The sequence below is a fragment of the Simochromis diagramma genome, unplaced genomic scaffold, assembly GCF_900408965.1.
Source record: "Simochromis diagramma unplaced genomic scaffold, fSimDia1.1 OVJJ01000344.1, whole genome shotgun sequence".
Classification (NCBI taxonomy): domain Eukaryota; kingdom Metazoa; phylum Chordata; class Actinopteri; order Cichliformes; family Cichlidae; genus Simochromis; species Simochromis diagramma.
The window spans coordinates 2,963,972-2,986,179 of NW_024387375.1; the positions used below are offsets into that span (position 1 = coordinate 2,963,972).

Consider the following 22,208-nt stretch of genomic DNA (forward strand, 5'->3'; position numbering starts at 1 on the left):
GGCTAAATAAGTCTTTGGGTAGACAGACAGTAACTTTTTAATTGGATCAGTTCATTGTTTTTCATCCTTTCTGAGGATTTATAGGGTAAGAAAAAAATAGAGGAAGACGCCATATTCATCCTTTAAAAACATTTTAATTATGTAGATTTATTTGATAGACTTTCAAAATAAAAATGTAAAAAGTTGTTTAATTAAACAAAAGGTTTCTCTATTCATTCATCACCAAAAATACCCCAACCCACAAGAGCCACGTTTATTTCTTTGAGATGCTTGTATTTAAATTGTTATCTGCAGAAAATCATATAAAGAATTGATGCATGTATTTCAGTAAAATCCTACTGGCACATTGGCTATATTTTGCTGACAAATCTTAAATTGCAGTTCTAAGACTTTAACTTTAACTTTAACTTTAGTAACGTATCAGATGTGCTGGATTGTCTGGCACTTTTTTGAATTTCTTTGCAGCACAGCCTACCTTATTTACCACCTTTGCAAACCTGAGGTGCAATCTTATAGGTAATAAACATCAGCTTTGTATCAGGACAGCTTGGCCCGGCAACAAAACATCAATTGTTTCCAATTGGCAGAATCTCTTTTCCTCAGTCGTGGCTGCAGCCAATCAGAGGCTGGCTTAGTGGAAACGGAGCGTGTTCACCGTGGCAACCGCGCCACTCTACCTCTTCTCACTGACAGTCCCTACACCCTCCTCTCTGCCTCCATCAGACGGCCAAAATAACACCCACCGGTGCACTAACACCAGCCTTTCCAGCAGGTCAGGACGAGGTAAATCCTAACATAGCAGAGGACGGGGATGCGTGTGTGCCAAATCACATTAACGCAGACAATACTGGGCTTCCTTTTAATCCATAAACTCAAAGCTTCACATTAATAGCTGAAAGTATTCTCCCATGGTTGAGGATTGTGACTTCCAGTGAGTCTTTGTGCAGCAGATGCTTGTGGGGGAACCAGTGATATTTGAGCCACAGCACAGATGTGGGGAATACAACTCAAGACAAGTGTGGGTGGTGCTGCGTGTTTCAGTGCAGCGAGATACAAAAGACAAACCACACTTGTTTGAATAACCCTGTGCTGACATCTGTACATGGGAACAAATGTTCACGGAGGTACTGAACGGCCAGGCCCCCAGAGGAGAGACCTGCTCGACAGAGAGCGGAGAGTGTTTACTTTGAAACGACGGCGGTGTCATGAGGAGCTGAGAGAGGTTGGGAAGCCACGTTTAGCCGATAATCTGGGTCGGACCATCTGGTCAAGAGTGTCACTGCGTTTCTGATTTCCTGTTTTACTAATTAAAAACACAAGAAGCACCTTTTTGTGAGGAGGCTGATGGATTTGATTTACTTCTTCAAATGGATAACTGAATGACATTTGTTAGAGGGTAAGCTTATGTAGCACGCAGAGCCAGTCTGGGAATGCTGTATATATAATCTATACTTGTAATATTTCTGATCACTTCCAGTTGTATCTGCCCATCTGGATGCCTCAGCAAGCCTATTGCCCTCCCAGTGTAATCGCTGTTGACACAGGAAATTTAATCTAGAAATCTTGGTGATTATGAAAGTGGTTGTAATAGGATTAAACTTGGGCTGACAGGGGTGTGACATCGTTACTACAGGGCACTACTCCATAAGTACACCACTGCTGATAGGATAAAATACGGCTTGGCTCAGGAGCTGCCTTGTGCCCACTGATATACTGGTGTAAAAATATACAGATATAGATATTTGTATCATTAAAAGCAAAGGAGCAATACATTATTTTGCCAATTTAATGTTTATGTTATGTGCCACAGGAAAGACGGAAAGCTGGCAACACTTTTATATTAAAATTCAGAGTGAAGGAGATCATCAATATCATTGCTGAAAATAAAGGAAAGCAAAACAGCTCAGAAGATGGTGAAATCGTTAACTAGGTCTTACGCAGAGCTTGCGCACATGCTTTGTGTACTCTCATCCTGTTTACTGCCAACAGGAGGCAGTGTTAGTTTCTGTCGTCAAGGGCCGTGTCATTACCCGATTCATACCCATAAAGCCGATTTCTTTTAAACATCCACAAAATGCCCTGCTAGAAACTCAGTTTGTCATACATGGTATTCTTTCTGTTACTTCCTTTCACAATAAAAGTCCTTATCATCTGTTTATGTACAGTTATTTAGACACCATTACTTCAGTAGTGCTGTAGTAGTTTTTTATCAGCGTATGCATCTAAATATATATATAATAATCAACAAAATAAAGCATGCCTTTTTAATTGAAACTTTCTTTTATAAATTTCTACATTTAAGAAACTAAAACTCGTACACATACACACAAAGAAAAGTATGGAAGCTTGTTTGTGTCACTGAAACAGATACTTATGCCTTGCATAAGTCAAAAAATTTCAGCTTAATAACTCTAAACTTCTAAATAAATCATACAAAAACTGAGAAAATAACTTCACCTTTGGAGCTTTTAAGTTGAAGTTTTGAAATGACCCCAAATTTCAATTTCTCTCTGCCTAGCTCAGTGACTTAAACAAATTTCCATAAACACAAGACTGTGCTGCAACAGAACAAATCAGCTTCAGTAAGATGAAACAAATAGTTTACATTGCCGTACGCATGCACATCTGTATAGGCCGCACGGCCCAAATATATCATTCTGCAGAGTCAAACACCTACACAAACAGACACAAACACAGCACCATGAATAACCTTGCCGAGTGAAGTCAGCAGCTTTGTGTGGTATAAAAATTTAAAATAATAATAATAAAAAAGATAAACACACACACACCAAACCAAAATAAATGCTCTCGATTAATTTAGCCTACCTACCTGTTAAAGCTCTACTTGTGGCACAGAGAGAACAGCGACATCTGTGCCCAGTGAACAAGAGGAGATAGACAGTGTGGAGTATAGTTAACAGACTTTACCAGTCAGACTGCCCAATCATGGTTAAGCAATGAATTGTCTAGCCTGCCATAACTATGTATTAGAGGATGAGTGAAAGTGTATTTGCGTGTTTCTTTATTTTGTGTTTAAACTTATTTAAAGTTATTTTACATTTGTTTAAATGCACTCAATGGGATCAGTATGCCAATATTTATTTTGCTAATTTAAAGGGGTTCTGTTTTTCCTGATTTCTGTAATATATATATACTGCTACAGTAGTGAATGCTCATATACACATACAGTATGTATGTAAGTAACCCCTGTAGGCAAAGAGCTGAGGTTTCAGACATCTCTAAACACTTCTCTTTTTACAGTTTTTTCCACTGTTCAGTGTTTATGATGTCAATGCAGTCAAAGCTCCGCCCACAAAAGCCCCTCTCACCTCCAGTTTGTAAGACACAGCCAGTAGGAAGAAAGTTAAAGGAGGAGGGGCTAAAATAGTTTGATTCAGTCAACGAATGTACTGTAGGGTTTTATAAAGGGTTATTTTGAACTTCAGTGAACAGAGAAACACTAGTAGGATCCAGTAATAATATTATGGAGCTGGAAATGTGGAAGTTAACATGTGAAGGTTGTGGCTTTTGTCTAGAATATATATTACATGTCTCACTCTCACTTAAAATGAATCTACAGTACAAATATCTACAGTGAGATCTGTCACTGGCATTACTGTGGATGAGATCAAATGTCCAGTCAGGCTAATGCCACATCTGTGGGATAAGAGGTTTAAGATGAATGGATGTGTAGCAGCTTCATTGTGTTCAAAAATAAATTCATATGCCATTTTTAGTAAGATGATACCTGCTAGTTACAGTTGTGTGCAATTATACTCCAGAAATGGGAAATAAAAATAGGCCAAAGACCATAAAGGGTCTATTTTTTTCTGGACTAAGGTTCTTAAAGTCTTTTTCTCTGCTCATGTATCTGCCTTTGTGGCCTGTTACCATACGGCCAGATTATGGGTTGCATGGTTCGAGCCACAAAAAGCCATTACTTAGGAGCTAAAGGCTGGAGTTAAGATTATCTGCAGGCCTCCAGGCCAAAGAGATTTGTTTCCACAAGCACAACACATCAGTGTGTTTAGTAGTGAGAGGATTCTGGGGTGGCAGCGGTTAAATCCAAGATTAGGCTAATTCTGGCTGTTGACCATTTTGGTTGAATTTCTGTGGAGATCCACTAACACTGAATGTGCCTGCGCATATAGAATTAAATCACTTCATTTAGTTTAGCTACAGCAGTCAGTTTGAGGAAAATAAATGAGCTTGGCACTGGTTACATGATGGTGGAAGAGATGGGGCATCAACTCGCCATGAAATGAGGTAGAGCAAGGACACTTAAAGGCAGGTGTACAGTTATGTTCTTAGTGTGCAACACTGTTCCTTTAAAAGCAGAGTGACCCAACACCACCTCCCAAGAGTACTGGGGGTCTTCTGCTCATATGTCGGTCCTTCACACCCATTGGCAATGGCTTCAAATACATTAAGAGCTGCACAGTTTGTGCATAGCTTCATATGTTGATGCAACATGTTGTCTTGTGTGCCTGTCATAATTACAGTCATTAACTAACCATATATGCACAGTTTGCCTCAATTTTAAAACTTTAATCAGATTTAAATCCTCTGCATGCCATCCTCTCCTCTGCGGGTTTCTGTCTTTCCCCTGCCTGGCAGCTCCATCTTCAAATTCTTTTGTCCAAGGTATCCACCTCTGGACATCTTCAAGTCTGCTTCCTGTCTCGTTGTCAGTGCCACTGTCTCCAATCCATGCATCATACCAGGTCTCACTGCCATCTTCTAAACCTTCCCTTTCACTGCTATCTTCTGTCACAAATCACCCCTGACCCTGGTCAAACAAGGGCCTCAGAGCCGATCCCTGATGTAATCTCACCCCCACTTTGAACCCATCTATCTCTCCTCACCACTGTCTCGCTGTCCTCACACATATCCTGCACAACCCTCACATACGTCTCTGTCCCTCCTGACTCCCTCATGCAGTCGTACCGCAGTTCCTCTCTCAGCACCTTATCATATGATTTCTCTAGATCCACAAAGTCACAGTGTGATTCCATCTGACCTTCCTGTACTTCTCCATTCCCACTCTCCCAAGCAAACATCACATTGTCGTGCTCTTTCTCTGCATTATTCCATGATTCTTTTATCCATCTATAAAAGCATTTGTGTACAAATCTTAAAAATGATCAAGTTGAAGCTTTGTCACCACCATGTGTCTCTTTCATCTACTGCTAAAAATATGACGCTAATCTCAAAGCGGAAACACTCTAATGACCATTTGTATAATTATTGAAATTGAACAATAACAGCAGTTATGCAGGACAGAGTCAAACATTTTGTATTGCCAAAAATCTTGAACAACAGCGCATCATTGCCGTGGTACACCATGACTTTGTTTTTAATCCATTTTTGCCATTATTTCTTAAGGACAAATTGTATTCCTGTATTTGTCATATTCATGTTGTGCACAGTTTCATCACTGATGCTCATTTCTCTTATATTACTCAGCTCTCGTGATGATAAATTTCAAATATTCCAGGATGTTCTCTTCTTTAAATGTGTTTATCTGCAGTTCATTACTAAAAGTGGCCCCTTATTTTCACACTAGCCTTGAATGTTGTTACTAGAAGACAACAGCAACTTTAAGCTGCTCTTTATTTTATGATGCACAAGGCAAGTGATGGTAATAGTCATATGTGATGTGGTTATTACTGGCAATCAATGTCTTCAAAGTGGTGTATCGTTTTTAAAAATGTACTTTATGAAGTCTGAAAAAAGAATGCAGTGAAGGTTACTTGAAAAAATACACATTTTAGTCATTTAGTTTTAAAACGACAAATTTATGAACTGAACACAGACAGCTGTATGCTATATTTGAAGCACATTTGTATTCATCAGCCAAAGATCTCTGTCTCTGACATGAGTGGGTGAGCCCCTCTTGGTTCCTCACCCGAAGGCTCTTGTTTTATTTTCCAGTAATCAAAGCCAGTAATTGATCCACACTTGGCAGCGGTGTAGTGCTGGAAGGTAGCCACGGTAGGTCGGACTAACCTACGACCTCAGGTCACTGTTTCTGGTGTTACACGAGTGGCTTTAAAAAGAGATGAAATCTATCTATCACTCACCAGATGGATATTTATCAGATGTATTTCTGACCTCTGACAGAAGCTGCATACATGCAGGAGAGGCCATCTTTCTTTTGCTTTCCACACACTATATCATGCAGCTGTCTTGCACTGCTTTATCAGATTCTGTTGTATTCAGGTCGTGGTTATAACAGGTCAGGTCAGACAGCCTTATCATAACATATGGTCAGAATTTCAAGGAGAAGCTGAGAATACCAACATTGAATTTTTATGGAAAAATAAGAAAAATGACACCCCCACGTAAATCTTACAAGCTGTTTAGCTGCGCATACCAATAATGCAGTAGGATTTAGACGGAGAGAGCATCTGTCATTGAATTGCATGAGTCATACATGGTCGGGCTCACGGCTGACTGTTTTTTTTTTTAACGATTTTTAATGGTTTTTATATGAGGTGCGTGTTCGTTATACATTCAGAACAAGTCGCAGGTCTGCACCTTTGCATCTGCTCCAATTTAAAGATAAGTGGGATTATTTCAGTGAGTCACTGAGGGAGGAGTGGGGTGGAGCTGCTTCTGACTTAAAGAAGATTATATTATGGATTACCAGACAAAGAACAAGCATGAAGGTCAAATTAGTTATTCTGACTTTTAATACGCAATACTTTTTAGTCGTTCTCAATAACCGTTGTAGGGTATCTTTTTAGAGAAGTTCACAGGAAATATTTACTTAATACTTAATTAGGTGCTGCAGCCTACTTGTTCAGAATATTAAAAATACTGACTGCCCCCAGTGCTACCCCTCAAATCCTTGGTGACTTCCTTCTCGAGTTATTGCATTCACAGGATTTTCAGAACACTTGACCACTTACCTTGACCTTGAGATTGAGGTCATCAAAATTCTATATTGTTTGAGATTTTCAATAGATGGACCTGTGGTATCAATTTGAAAATCCTGCGTTGCCTCGTTCTCAAGTCTTCGTGTTCACAAAGATCGGGGTTTATGCCTGCCCATCCAGCAGAGGAACAGCAATTACCCCAGCAGCCTTTTACGGTTGAGGGGTAAAAATGGGTAAAATCTTTTTAAGATTATGATGAACTTTGACATTGTATTTAGTTGTTTATTTTAGGTTTGTTAATTCCAAAATAGTGTGCTTGTTAACTAATTTAAGCTGGATAATTAGCATGCATAGCTAATAAGATAATAATAATAATGGTTAGTTGACTTGGTGCTGATTTTTTGTTTTGAAATCAGCACCAAGCCCTAGTTGTTATCAAAGTTTATCTTTTGTTAGTTGCACTCACACTGTAGCAACCACAAATTAGCTAAAGTAGCACTCCTCAAGCCCCTTATAGACCCCTGAAATATGAAACAATTACCAGAAAACAAGAGGCAAATTAAAAAACATATATAGAGTTAGCCAGCTTGTGGATACAATATTTCCAAAACAGGGATGACAGGGGAAATCGGAAGAACTAGGGATGCCCAACTTTTATGAAAATTGCCATTTTTTGTTCATCCAACTTTTTGTGAAGACATTCAGTGAGATGACATGCGAGTGAATCCAGAGGTTAGCTGTAACAGTAGCTAACTGTCACTTCTGTGATAGATTTATGACCTTAAATTGATGATCCGAGTCAAGGAGCCAGGCTGTCTTCACTTATGGAGGGCCTGCTGCACCTCACAGCTGCAGAAGTGAATATTTATGTAATATTTCTATTTTACCTACATTATTATTATTATTATTATTATTATTATTATTATTATTATTATTATTATTATTTTCACAAAGAAACATTTTTTCATTCTTTTTCTAAATAGACACATCCCATGTACATTTATGTCCAAATTCCAGTATGTTATGTCTGAGTACTTTAAAAAGAGAAGAAGTCTTATCATCAAAACAAGTTGGCGAAGGGCCGACAAACATTTGTGTTCACTTATCTGTAACTTGTAACATCCTCTGACTGAACATTTTTAACTTGCATGAATTATCTTATCAGACACTTTCACTCTGTCCAACAAGTCTTTTAGCTCCACCACTTCCTGGCTCTAAGTCAAGGATGAGAATGAAGGAGGGTTGGGTGTGGGGCTAGAGACCCCACCCCATAAGAGGCTAACCACAACAGAAACACAGATGGGAAACCAACAACAAGAAAACCTGGGAGAGGAAGGAGTTTTGATGACCCGTGTTCTGGTTTAACGCCTCTTTGGTGAAGGATTCTTTAGTTTCCAAGTGTCTCAAGTTTGATTTGTGCTATGTTATCATTAGTCATCTTCTCTAAGCAGATGATGTGCTCAGGCTGAGGGCTATTGACATCCTCAGACATCATAGAACAGCTTTGCACTTGTACATATTGACGTTTTTCCCCTCATTTCTTTTGACGTTGGGTTGCAATAGTGGTTAGTTGTTTACGCCACACAAGAAAGAAATCAATTTTCCCCACTCACATATCTTGTTATCTTTCTCCCTATCATTCAGGCCGCTGTATTGGATGTCAACAAAATATCGATATGCAATCTTTTGAGAAAAGTTTTCACAGGACTCTGAAAACCTGCAGGATTTTTTTTTCTAAAAAAAAATGTTAAGAGGACCCTGAAAACTTGCAGTCCTGTGAAAAATTAAACGTAAGCTGTGCTACCATGTCCTTTTTAGAGAGGAATGACTTTTCTCTTAGCAGCTGTTCAAAACATCCTGTGCTTGTTCAGTCTTTGTGTAATTGTACTGTCATGAACTTTAGCATTTTACATGCTAACTAAGGTCTGTAGAGTCTGAGATAGTGACTCCATCTTCACATTCTTACACCTTCTATATACAAACTACTTTTTCTTTATTTTTTTTCATTCTACGGCATTTTTATTAAATGTGCAGATCAGTTAAAACATTGAAATCAACAATCCTTCTGGTATCTTTAGGCCATATATGAGAATATTTTTCTGTAAATATTTAACTTTAGTTAAGATATTTTTTTTTGCCAAAGTCCTGTTCACAGGCCAGGAACAAACTGTCATGCTCACGTTCATGTCTGATGATTTATCTGACTCCTGAGGAAACTCCTGCTGTGTAGCACATATGTTTACTTCTGCTAGGATTTTTTTTTCTGCTGTAGGACACCATCTCACTCTTGTACCACCCCGGTTCAGTTCCTGCTCTGTGAGCCACGATTGTTTAACTCCAGTACGAGGCACGACAGCATGGCACCGCTTCATAAACCGCAGCTTCTCTTTGATGTGTGTTTTTTTTAATGGGCGAGGAAAGCCTCCATGGGTTGGGCTCCTCTCCGCCTTCACCACAACCTCCTTCTTTAACCCAGATGGCATCTGATTTTTAGCTTGAGTTTACTAAAGTATAGGTGAGCTCAACAAACAGGAATGATACTGGTTTATATGAAAACGTGATTGTGCGTTTAAATCGTTAACCAATGGGAGCTGAGGGTCAAAATGTGCAAAGCCAAAGGGCAGCATTGTACATCAAACTGCACGTGAGTCTGTGCTTCATGGGAAACATGGAGCCTGCTAACATGTAATTAGCTGTTACTATTTTGATTCTGCATCGCCCTGAAGCGGCACAGTGTTGTTGGTTGTGTGTCTTTTGCCAGGAAAGTATGAGGCTGTCATATGGTTTTTCAGCCTCATAGTGTTCTGCCTTTCTTTATTATTGAAGAGAGGACCCTTTTCCTTAAATGAATGACTTCTATGACTTGTGAAAAAAAACAATCCTGAATGAAAAGTAAGCCTTCTTAGGAAGTGTTTTTTAAGATTATTGGCAATTTCCTCAAAAAGCAAAGAAGCAAAGGGAACAGTCATGCGGTGCTCCTTAAACAGATGTTGTTTTCATTCTTAAATGAAAAAATAAAAAATATGGGACTCCGATAGTTGATATGATGGATTTTTAAAAGACTTTGGCCAACTCCTGTACAGTAAGTGGAAAGCAGGACTGTCCGCCTTAGGGACCTCTCAGTGACTTTGAGGATAAAAGCTCATTTTCCTCTTCCCTAAATCCTGCTGCACTGAACATCATCCAAACTGCAAGCTAATGCAAACTCCTGGCAGAACTTCAAAGCAGGGAGGGCTGGTGTCTGTCTCACTTCCTTTGCCCCTTTTCCTCCCCTGCCCTACCCCCTCCAACTCCAGCAGAGTAACAGCAGACTTAAAGAAAGACACAACTGAAATCAAACTGATCCCTGACCTAGAATTGAGGAAGTGACTCTGTTTGTATAGGAGGTCAGTCATGTTTGCTCTAAAAATACAACTGCACTTGAAGGACAGAAAACCTGAGGTGGATTAATTGAGTCCAACAAAAAAAAATTGTTGTGGTTTTGAATATTAATGAGTTTAAAAAAAAACAGACAGAAGGCAAGTTTGCTAAATGTGAATGTTGAGATGAACTTTATAGCTTTTTAGTATCATTAAGTTTTAATGGTGATAATATATTTCATCAATAATTCAGAGGTATTTTAAGTATGAGTGTATTTTAAATGCAAACAGTATAAATCTTCTTCAGTCCAAAATCACATTAAACTAGAAAGGCATTCAGAGGGTGCAGCACTCCACCAAGGTCAGTGCAGTTAATATTTTAAATAAAGTTTAATGGTTTAATGGTTTAGCCTAGTCTCCATCTCTCCAAGAAGCTTTACGACATCCAGCCTAGTAGTTGTTATATAGACAGAAAAACAGACAAACCAACATCGTTGAAACAGCCCAGTGCTTTATCCCAAAATTACTTTTATAACCAAGAAAATGATCTAGAGAGTTTGCCAAGATTTTCCTCCTTGGCAGTGCTCCACATCTCCACCAAGATTCATGAACTTCAGCCAGTTCATTTTTCCATAATATTGCTGACAGATTGATAAATAGTACTTAAAAATTACCCCTGTTGTGGCTACTGAACAGAAACACACAATTTCATTATCAAATCATAGATGCTTTCATTACTTGTTACTAAAAACGGTCATCTCGAGTCACTAATCACAGATATATTAAGAACTTGATTCAGATTGGTTAGATGGCTTCCTTTAATGAATTGGAATAAAAGTAGTTCAGTGGCTTCCATAATACTGGGATGTACCACATTATACTGCTATTTTTGGGCCCAGAGAGCATGCTCAGCATCATTCTTAATAGTCGAGTCCATAAAGAGCATGGACTAGTTGGCTGACTTCCTGTTGGCTCCACATAAACACAAACAGCGCTTAAATAAAATAATCAGTGACTCTTTGTTTCCAGATGATTTTGAACCCCATGGATCAAATTAAAAAGGTTGCTGATCCTAGAATATTTAATATTGTTGATGATCTGGATCTGGAGCTCCAGTCACACAGGCATAGAGACTAGTTGGCAACCACTTGGCAAACACCTGTCGCTAGGGGAAAATATATAGCCCCAGACTGATTGTTGGGCGTTTCTGGTTAGCAGACAAGTTAGTCTTCCATGCAAAATAGGAGACCACAGCAATCTGCTAGTGACAAAAACAATCACAAGGAGGAAGCACGTTCTATGGGACTGATTTTACCTGGTAACTACTCGCCAGCCAGTCAGGGAATACACATTTTTCCCCAGTAACTGGATACTATCAGGTTTTTCTGACCAATTTCTAGGCCTGTGTGAGTAAGGTCTAAACATATAAAATAAGCATCACTGACTTTTGTCAGGGCACTGTCACTGACTGACAGTTTGTAAAGATGTGGGAGGGTGCTAGGTCACATTTGCAAACATACCAGTATACATGATGTCTGATGATTTAATTTAGTGGACAAATGTGATCAAAAGATAAAACAAAACAATTATAATATATGGTATTTTATTTCAGTTAAGAAATTGACAAGCACTCATCAGTCAACATATTAAAACATTTGTGCCACGTGTGCAAACTCACACGACGGCTCCTTAAAATAAATACTTTTAAGAGGAAATAATACAGACAGAATATGTAAGGCTCAAACCACACGGACGAACAAATTCTCCAAATGTCCAAGAGACGAAAGGGTCTGAAAGTTCCCAAAGTCACCCCGACTCTCCAATGAAAGGTGTTTGTATAAAACAGCTAGGTACTTTTAAAAATACAGAATCTTACAAAAAGTTTTATTTTTTCACTTCTTTAAATCACTGGAAAATATCAGCTGGTATTATGACAAGAAATCAGGAAATTTTTCCATGTATAATCATAAAAAGACAGAATGTGCTTCTGCATTTTTACATTAGTATTCACATACATCGTGAGTGAACTGCATCGAGAAAGTCCTCCACACCTCGGATGGTGCTGTGATGGAGAGTGATGTTTAGCGCAGGGCCGCTCCCCATTGTTGCATTATGCATCGATCTTGCTATCTTTTCAAAATAGCTGCAGTATACCCTCAACGCCCAGGCTACGTAAAACACATTTCACAGCCAAGTGTTCATTGTCTTTATAGGTTATATTAAAAACAGTGTTCACATTTCTGTATATAAAAACAAACCAAAAAAAGTAAAAAACAATATTCTTTTCGACAATTTGTCATCTTTCCAATGGTCCAAAAGAAAGAACAGCCATCAACAGGAGAGGATTTTACAAGTTACAGTACAAAAATGTGATCCCGGTGATAGCACATGAAGCATGCATGTGTTTATGTCGCCCTGCTCAGCCCTAAAACCCTCATGCGAAGACATACTGTATAAAAAGGCCACATGGCTTTTCCTTCTTTTTTTAAATGCACAGGTACTCCGACAGCTGACCTCTTTGCTCTACTCATCCGAAGACCAACAGAAGGTGAGTTTGTTTTTATCTTATTTGGGACTCCACTGTAGATATGAAGCCTCTAAGGGTCAGTACGAGTGCTTGTTTGGTTGAAGCTACTCACACCGGGGGGGTCAAACTAGCTAAAAATACAAAGTCATGGAGAGGTCCTGTGATGGGAAGAAGAGACAGACCTGTAATTTCATTGTTGACAGGTGAAAAAACGCTTTGAGAGATTTTGAAAGCAAACATCTCAACGCTGAAAAACCTTTGACACACCATCTTTTCTCAATGGAAAGAGAAAATCGTACAGTCGACATGACTTTGATGTCCTGAATGTCCTTTTTGGACTTTATAGTGATGAAAGGTTTGTGAAGAAGAACCATTTCATAATATATTTTTAACAGTTTTTAATAAAACAATCATTCTTAACCCGTTGCACTGGAGGCCGTGGTTGGCCTGATGAGCTTCGATGCTGTATGGTTAGCTAATCATAATCATTTCATAACCAAATATGTCATCAGTCAAATGTTTGTATGAACAAAATCCAGAGATATTTGTCTGCTCTTGATAATCAGATCAATAGTTCTTGCTTTGCAAGAGACGATCTGACTGAACAACTGTTGCACTGAAACAACATGAGCAGGTCTGACTGGGAAGATAACGTTAATGTTTCAACGGCTTGCTGGATATTTATTGTTTCAGTGGTTTAAGTCTAGCAGTTGATAACACTCATATCTTTTGTTACAGCTGGTAGGTAGTTAGCTTATCAAGAGGAAACAAGAGGAAAAGCTGTTTGAAAGTGATGTATGAGTGGTTTACAGTTTCTGTGAGCATGCTAGGACTAGCTTGGTCCAACTTTACAGTACACCATACATACAAGACACCACATTGTCTGGCATTAAGGTGGACTTCAAAGAAGTATAATATGAGTGACTACTCCTCTGTGTTGTCTAAAGCCATCCACAACTGAGTAATCCCCACATGACTGTTGGCTACAGTTGCTTGAAGGCTAGCAGGAAGGCTAGCTGTTAGCCACGCTAAGATTATAAGCTATAGCAGCTGTATCTTTTCCAAAGAATTCATTTTCTTATTCAAGCCTAATCAAGTTGAGTAAGCTGGATTGGTAGTTCAAAAGGCTAACCTAGAAACTGTGATCCACTCATGCTTGCATTCACAACTACGGCCAATTTAAACTCACCAATTAACCTAACATGCAAGTCTTTGGACTGTGAGAGGACACCGGAGCACCTGGAGGAAAGCCATGCAGAACAGCCAGCCAGGAAGTTCAAATCCAGAACAGTCTTGAATCATTATTCCATTAAAACATGAAAATGATCAATATTTGAGCTGGAAGTTTCTCACCCGTGAACACTGACCTGTTTGTGTGTTCACAAATCTCACAAGCAGTTCTTACTGCGTATTCAGGGTTCATATATACTGTATGAGCACATGTACAAAAGGCAGTTGGGCTTGAGCTTGAGTCCTCTGCTCCCTCTTCTTTAGATCATCCCAGATAAAAATGGGACATCTCTAAAACAGCTTGTTTTTTTCCTTTTTTCCTACTCTTAGTGTAGAGGCTAATGAAGCCCTTCAGCTTTATTTTATATCTGTTCCATAATCTTTTGTATGGTAAAAACAAAACAACAAAAGCATAACTTAAGATAAACTCTTTAGGCACTGTTTGATTTCCAAGGCTTTCAGTTGTAGACTGTGATTAAAGGTCAACAAACGGAAATTGAAAAAAAAAAAAAAATTAATAATAAAAGAAACAACAGAGATTGATGGCTCTGCAGACGAAACACTTTCTCCTCTCTGATATATCAAGGTCCTCCAAGTCCACTTGCACAGCCAGACAGACTCACTACAAGCTCTGTGGTGGAGAAGTTATAAGGGCAGAAAGTGTCTAAAGCAGGGGTCCCCAATCCCAGTCCACGAGGGCCGGTGTCCCTGCAGGTTTTAGATGTGTCCTTGATCCATCACAGCTGATTTAAATGGATAAATTACCTTCTCAACATGTCTTGAAATTCTCCAGAGGCCTGGTAAAGAACTAACATGTGATTCAGGTGTGTTGACCCAGGGTGAGATCTAAAACCTGCAGGGACACCGGCCCTCGTGGATTGGGATTTGGGACCCCTGGTCTAAAGGGTAAGTCTGTATAAGTTCTCAAGGTTAAGTTTCAGTTCCAGTTTTTAACGAATCTTTCTCCTTCATAAAACAGAAAACAAAGTTTGCATCTCAACCCATTATCTTCTGTGGAATCTCTATAGAAGCCTTGATGAAGATGCAGTTGTCCCGGATGTAGTTCCTCTTCTTGATCTCCTCGTGCGAGATGAACTTAGGGTAACCGAAGCCCAGCGTGCTCTCGTCCAGCGAGTTACGGCTGCTGCAGGGCTTCTGGAAGTTCTTCCAGTTAGGGTCGGGGTTGAAGGTCTCCGTGATGTGCTGGGGTTTTGAAAGCGACGGGTCGCTCTGGTCCAGAATGGAAAACGTCACCTTGTAGGAGAAGGGCCACTCCAGCAGGTTGTCATATTCTCCGGGCAGCACGCGGATATAGACAGAGAGGTGAGAGCCCTCACCACTCCCATTACCATTGAGGAAGGCTGACACCTGCAGCTTGTAGCCATAGCGGTGAGTGTAGAAGGGCGGGCTGAAGAACTCATGGTTACTTCTGAGTTTGGCCTCCTGGAGTTTCCGTGAGTAGTCACTGAGTTTCCAGATGAGTACGCCATCGTGGCTTACAGACAACTCCTCCATCTCCCTCCGCAGCTCCAGGATCTCCTGCCGCTGACGACCCACCAGGTTACACATCATGGTCAGGTGGGACTTAGTGGTGTCTTCCAGGTGACGACCAATAGCCAGTTTGGGGCACTGCAGAGAACGGGGAATCTGATTATAAAAACAAAAATTGGCTTCCCATCAGTGTAAAAGAATGCTTTTGTGCTAATCTTAGTTATTTATAGTATTTCTCCCAGGTTTTATACAGTACGGGACACTTAAAACTTCCTGTGTATCAATTAATAATAAAACAAACAGTAATATGATGAAGATGAGCATGCTCAGACTGCAAAGTGAATCTGCACTCTGCTTTTGTGTTTGTACTTTCCATCAGGCCATCTTTAAATAGAACAAGTCAAGCTCTCCAGATGCTTTTTAAGTCTTAACAGAACACCAAGCCGGAGTTTGGTGCTCATCAGTCACTCTTCCTCGAGCATATCCACATTTCTCCAGATTGATGTGGGTTTTATAAATAGACAGAAATGCACTGTCAGAGTGTAGAAGTGTTGATCTCATTAAAATAGACCCTACAGCCACAGCAGTGCATGTCTGAGAAGAAGAAAGGCCATACTTTGGACACATTTACCAAGGACCAGAAGTTTCCTTCTTGGACAACAAAGGCAAAACATTTGACAAGTCATCTCTTAAGGTCAAATGATGCAGGTCTTACCCTGTGTTTGCACCCGGCATCTTTAAAGGGGCAGAGAACGAGGGCGCTACCGCAGTTATCCTTCATATGGTTAGCCAGGTCCTCTCGGGCAATGTTGGGTGTGCCGCATTGGTTTGGGCACTGGACAGGAAAGCGAGGGCAGTGGTACTGATGGTTCTGCAGAGGACAGACAGCATGACCAGTAAGAACACAGACTGCACACCAAGGCTCAGATTAATAGCTGTACAGGGGAAAAGAAGTCCTTGAAAGTACCCCCCAAAACTTGGGTTTAAAAATGAGGCTACAGACATAAAAAGCATAAAATTATTTTTATTTTAGCTTCAAAGAAAAGAAATGAAGCTATTTGTTATAGTAAATACGTTATGGTTTTAGATCCATGGCTGAATAAACCAAGGAAAGCAGTGGATCTGGTTAATTGTGATTAACATTTTTATACATTTTCATCCGTTTTATAAATGTCGGCTGATCATTTCATCAACTGATTTCTTTAAAACCAGTCTATAAAATGTCTTCCATATCTTCATGTGACGTATTAGATTGCATATTATTGTAAATTAGTGTATGTTGTCATGGTAAAATCAGCAGCTGTTTGAGATACCCCATTATAGACTAGATGGCAACATGAGGAAGCAGGATAACACCTATCTTTGTAAACCAATTAAATGAGCAATACTGAGAAAAGCTCTGAATATCACGTGACAACGAAAAAGCTCTTCAACTCTAGTGTGTGCTATGACCAAGATTGGATTATTACATCTTGGCCTGTCACGTGGGGGGAGGGTGACACTGACTGCTCTGCCTCTGGCCAGATGTGTGCAGCAGGAGGTGCCTTCCCCATAACAAAAACCCAGAAAGAAAAAACAGCAGCTTCACACTAAAAATCCAGCTGCCACAAGACAGAGACACCATAAATGGAAACATCCTTCAGCTACAGCAGGTTTTCTCTTTGCCATCGGGCCCCAATAGGCTGAATTACAGACAGAAGATAAAATGTGTCTCTGCACTTCATCTTGCCAAACATAATTATTTCACTAATAAAAAATAAATACATTTAAAAAAGAAATTAAGGAGCCTTTTGGGGAAAATCACAGCATCTGGTCATAAACTTAATGTGAAACAGACCTGGATTGTGTCGAAGACGAACTCCTTGCCGCAGTACTTGCAGGGCTGCGTGCGTTTGGGGCACTCGGCCATGCTGTGTTGGGACAGCAGGCGACGCATCATCCTCGCCCCGCACTTGTTCTCGCAGTAAACGCTCTCTTGAGGACATACACCCTGGTGATTCTGGAATGAGAAAAATGAAAAATTAGATCGGGGTTATGACATAAATCTATGATTCAGACATGGAGGTGTGCATATTTGATGGTGTCTTCTATTTAAACTGCATTTTAATTAACAAAATAATGCCTGTTAAAATTGGGTTATAATGAATGTTATTGCAGCAATGAACACACCTGGATCCATGAATAGTAACGAATCATGGGGATCTAACTGGATCTTAATCTAATAACAAAATGTTCACCAATTATATCTAATGGTGTCCAGCACAGAAAGCAAAACCTTTTTTTACCCATTTTATATTGCTAGATTTGTGAGGCAATTTAGTTCCATGTATTACCACTACTTTTCCAGTAGCCACGGGAACTGAACTGAATTAATTTAATAAAAATAAAAACTGTATATTTAGTTTAAAAAAATGACCTAAATAAAACAGTCTTCCATTCAAACATTTTTTTAAAATTCAAATTAAAGTGCCACTGAACATTTGTTTTGGCATTTTGCTAACTTTCAAAACTTAAAATTTCACATTACACATGTCAGAATTTTGACTTTTTCCAAATTTATGCATCTTGAAATTTCAACTCATTCAGAAATAACTCCTCATTTTCAGATAATAACCTAAAATTATAAGATAGAATATAATATAATAATAATGAATTTCATTTATATAGCACTTTTCGGGGCCCTCAAAGTGCTGTACAATTCCACTATTCATTCACTCTCACATTCACACACTGGTGGAGGCAAGCTACAGTTGTAGCCACAGCTGCCCTGGGGCAGACTGACAGAAGCCAGGCTGCCATATCGCGCCATCGGCTCCTCTGGCCATCACCAGTAGGCGGTGGGTGAAGTGTCTTGCCCAAGGACACAACGACCGAGACTGTCCGAGCCAGGGCTCGAACCGGCAACATTCCCGTTACAAGACAAACTGCCAACTCTTTGAGCCACGATTGCCCTAATAATGGCTTTATTGTCACTATACAGTTGTACAATGAGATACAGAGCATCTCCTACTCAGTGCAAACATGCCTGTTAGCACTGCAGCACTATATACATATGGAGAGTATTAACAGAGAAACAATATATAAAATGTACAAATATACAAAATTATAACATGATAACTCTTAAGTGTTATTATCAACTTGAAGTGGTAGGAACAAGCTTTCGCTTCTAATGTGGATAAACTCATTAAATTGTTAAAAAAATACTGTTTAAAATTAACACCACATTGTAGGGAATTGTTAGCTTAAATGCATGGCTAACAGTTGTTAGCTAAGAGAAACAAAGTAACAAACTATATTTAATTTACTGTACAAAAACTTAAAATAGCTATCTATAAATATAAACTTATTGTTTAACTTAAATATATAGATAACAGTTGCTAGCTAATAACTACACTACAGTAGAGACAAACAATTTAAGCTGTTAGCTAAACTGTAGCTGTAAAATACCTATGAAATGGAATAGCTTCAAAAAGCTAACAAATAGAATTATAGATAAATAAGTCATATTTAATAAATGACAAGTTGAATGCAGTTGCTAAGAGTAAATGGCAACCTCGAGCTAACATTAAACAATGTGAGAAACAGTGTTAATAAAGGAGTCTTGAGTCCAAGGCTGCAAGGGTAAGATATTTAGTTATTTTATAAGTATAACCAACTTTGTAGAAGCTTTAACAACCTATTTTTTTGTCTTGTGAATAAATGAATTTTCTGAGTACTACTGTTAATCTCAGCATCTTAAAGGCACATCCATATAAATACTTACATTAGATATTAGGATTATTAGTAAAGGTCAAAAGTGTATTAATGTTCCTGTAATATTGGGCAAAGGGGAAAGCAGAGTAAACAGAGGAGGGGCAGGCTGGCAGTAATGACAGAGGTGCTAGTGAGAAGCCTGAATTACTTCAGCTGTGGAAAACACTTTCAGCATGAAAGACACAGTTATATATTCTTTCTTTCTGCCAACACACGTGTTATTTCAAAATAGACCTAGACTCTCTGAGGGCTCTGACACGTGCATTCACTTTTCCTGCTGCTTTCAACAAAGACACCTTTCATATAACCATGGAAATCATGTGCCGTCACATGAAGTTGTTTACAATGAGAGAGAAACCATAATAAAAATGATTTTTAAAAAAAAAAAAAAGGTGTGAAGTGCTTACCTCATAGGCTTCGCCGGTGAACTCGCTGCCACAAAACTCACACTTGACCTTGCGCTTGGGGCAGTCGTGCTGCAGGTGGTCGGGCAAGTCGCGGCGCGTCAGCTTGACTGAGCAGCGATTGGGGCAGGGTATCACATTGAAGGCGCAGGTGGAGAAGTGGCCCTGAGAGCCACAAAACAGGTCATCAGAATCACCCCACATGCTGGGTGCAGCAGTGGAGGAAGGAGGCATGTATCAGAGGGCATGGCTTCTTACCTGCAGCTGCTTCATCTGGCCAGTCCAGCGACAGCCCTCCTCGCTGTGGATGCATCGGATGGGCAGAGCCAAGATCTGCTGCTCCAGCTCTGGGTCTGGGTAGATCTAAACAGAAAAGCAGGAGGTCGGTGTAGCAGATCCCAGGATGTGTCCCCACTGGTTAAATGCATGTGGCTTTGACAAGTTTTTGCTACATTTGTAAGCTTTGTCATTACTTTGAGGGTAGGAAATATGGGATAAATGAGACACTGGTTAAGTGAATAATGGGAAATCATAAACCAGAATACAGACACTCAGTGGCTGCTCACAGTTACACACACTGGAGATTTATATTGCAAAAAGGGTAAATGCAGCCTTCATCAGACTGCAGCACAGTGACTCAAGCCAAGCACTGCAGTGATAATGAGTAAGTCTGTCGTTTTATGGGACCTCTGAAAGAGTCAGAGAGGGGAGAAAAGAAGAAAAGATTTATTTATTCTTGTTCACAGAGCGATAGGGATGAGTCAGTTTTCTGCCCAAACACCCCAAATCCTTCCCTACAGTACGCTGTCCAGAGGATTTACGGCTCTTTCGCTGCATCTCCATCCCTTGTGCTGTCACACGAAGCACGGGCAGAGCACTGATCAAACAAGAAAAGCCACTTCCTCAAAATGTCACAACAGCCCTCCGAACAAATAACGGCTCCCAGAAAGTGCCCGACTGCGCTCACGTGTCTCTGCCATCGCCAGCAAGTTAAAAATTCATTTGGAAAACGATCTGCAAGGAAACCCTCGTCGTCTCTCTCATTGTTTGCAGCAGCTTTGTTAGGAGATAGACGCCTTTTCAAGTGTTTTAAAGTACATCTCTGAAGTGAAATGAGATCCACAGAAAGCGACTCCATTTACACTGAAGGAGCGGTTGAGATTTCAGTGCCATAATCACATTCTCTGAGGAGAAACAAAGAGCAGAAAAAAAGTCCTCTAAAGCACACTGAAACACTCTCTCATTGTTACAGTCTTGGAATTTGCAGGAGGACGGCAATAATGACCTTTTAATAAGTTAGTCGCAGGCAGATCGGGGGGGGTTAATCTCTTTGGAGCTCCAAGTTGGGGGTTTATTCTGTCTGCTGCAGCAATTGTTGGCCGTGCACTGCTGCTACAGCAGAAACAGTGCAATCCTTTAATGACTGCAACACTGTTGTTCTGTGGGAGCGAGGTTGTGTTTGTGCACGTTTTCGAAGGACAGGGTTCAGCGAGCGTTACAACAACCCTGACAGGGACCACCAGGATGGGGTAATTTACAGGCGACTGGGAGCCTTGGCAAATAACAGCGTCTGACAGGTGTGCCATGAGCACATCCTTCCCGTGGGGAGTCCCTGCTATTACAGGCGCCTTCATCGCTCTGAGCACAGCATGCAGACCTGCACTGCTGCCCCGCTGAGCCTGCTGCAGCTCGAGGTTAAACCCTGATAATTTCCTTCGTTTTTTAACGAGTTTTAAGGTCACAAAAATCACCTTATTCCTCCCCGCCTGACGGTATCAGCTTTCATTAAATCTGAACGATGATGAACTTCTATTGAGTGCAGTCATCTTTTTCTTTTTCCAGTGGCTTTGATTAAATGAGCTTTGTGCACACAGAACAAAATCATAAAGAGTAAAGCTAACAAACTGCATGGGAGACTTATCAACTGAAGCCTAACACTGCACTGAAAAGGAGATGATCCTTTCCTGCCCCTTATCCTTGTCTTCCAGTCTCTCATTTTGCAGTGGGGGTGTGGGTGTGTGAGAGCCAGCCGCCGACTCTGAATACAGTTAGTCATTATCTTTTCCCCCTGAGCACAATCTGATTAACTGCATTTATTGTTCAGCTGAAATTTCTTCTGGACATAAAGAGATGTATTAAAAGAGGCGAGGGTGGGGTGGTACTAGTTTTAATAGATTTTCCACTGACTCTGACTCTCAGTTAAAACAAGGATCTGTAAACTTACTTTCAAAAATTCAGCTTTTATCACACCATTATAAAGTCAAAGCCATCACCCTAAAGCAGTTTTTCTGATAATTTGCATTTACATCCGGATTCATGACTCCATCTTTATCTAATCTTTGTACTCGTTAGACATCTGATTTGCATTCGTTCCTAGTCAGGCCAGTGTAGCCCAGTTTATTTACATCCTGAAGCAGATGAATGCAAACAAAACAAAAATGCTACAAAGCTAGCATTTTAATTATTCTAGCATCTAGTGGCATGGTGTTACATTGATCATCTCCAGTCTTATCTGTACTCTGTGTTTAGTGCTTTGGGCAAATGCTAGCGTGCTAAATTTCTC

General features: G+C 39.9%; 1 protein-coding gene across 1 annotated transcript in view; it reads right to left on the bottom strand.

Moving 5' to 3' along the window:
* Positions 1 to 14,783: 14,783 nt before the first annotated feature.
* Positions 14,784 to 22,208, bottom strand: part of traf4a (tnf receptor-associated factor 4a) — a 34,381-nt gene continuing 26,956 nt past the window's right edge. Inside the window, exons 3-7 of the mRNA XM_040008622.1 lie at positions 19,904 to 20,008; positions 19,649 to 19,810; positions 17,326 to 17,487; positions 16,204 to 16,359; positions 14,784 to 15,626 (exon numbers count right to left, since the gene is read on the bottom strand). Coding sequence (XP_039864556.1) covers positions 14,994 to 15,626; positions 16,204 to 16,359; positions 17,326 to 17,487; positions 19,649 to 19,810; positions 19,904 to 20,008 — 1,218 coding nt within the window. The 3' untranslated portion in view covers positions 14,784 to 14,993. The remainder of the gene's footprint in view (positions 15,627 to 16,203; positions 16,360 to 17,325; positions 17,488 to 19,648; positions 19,811 to 19,903; positions 20,009 to 22,208) is intronic.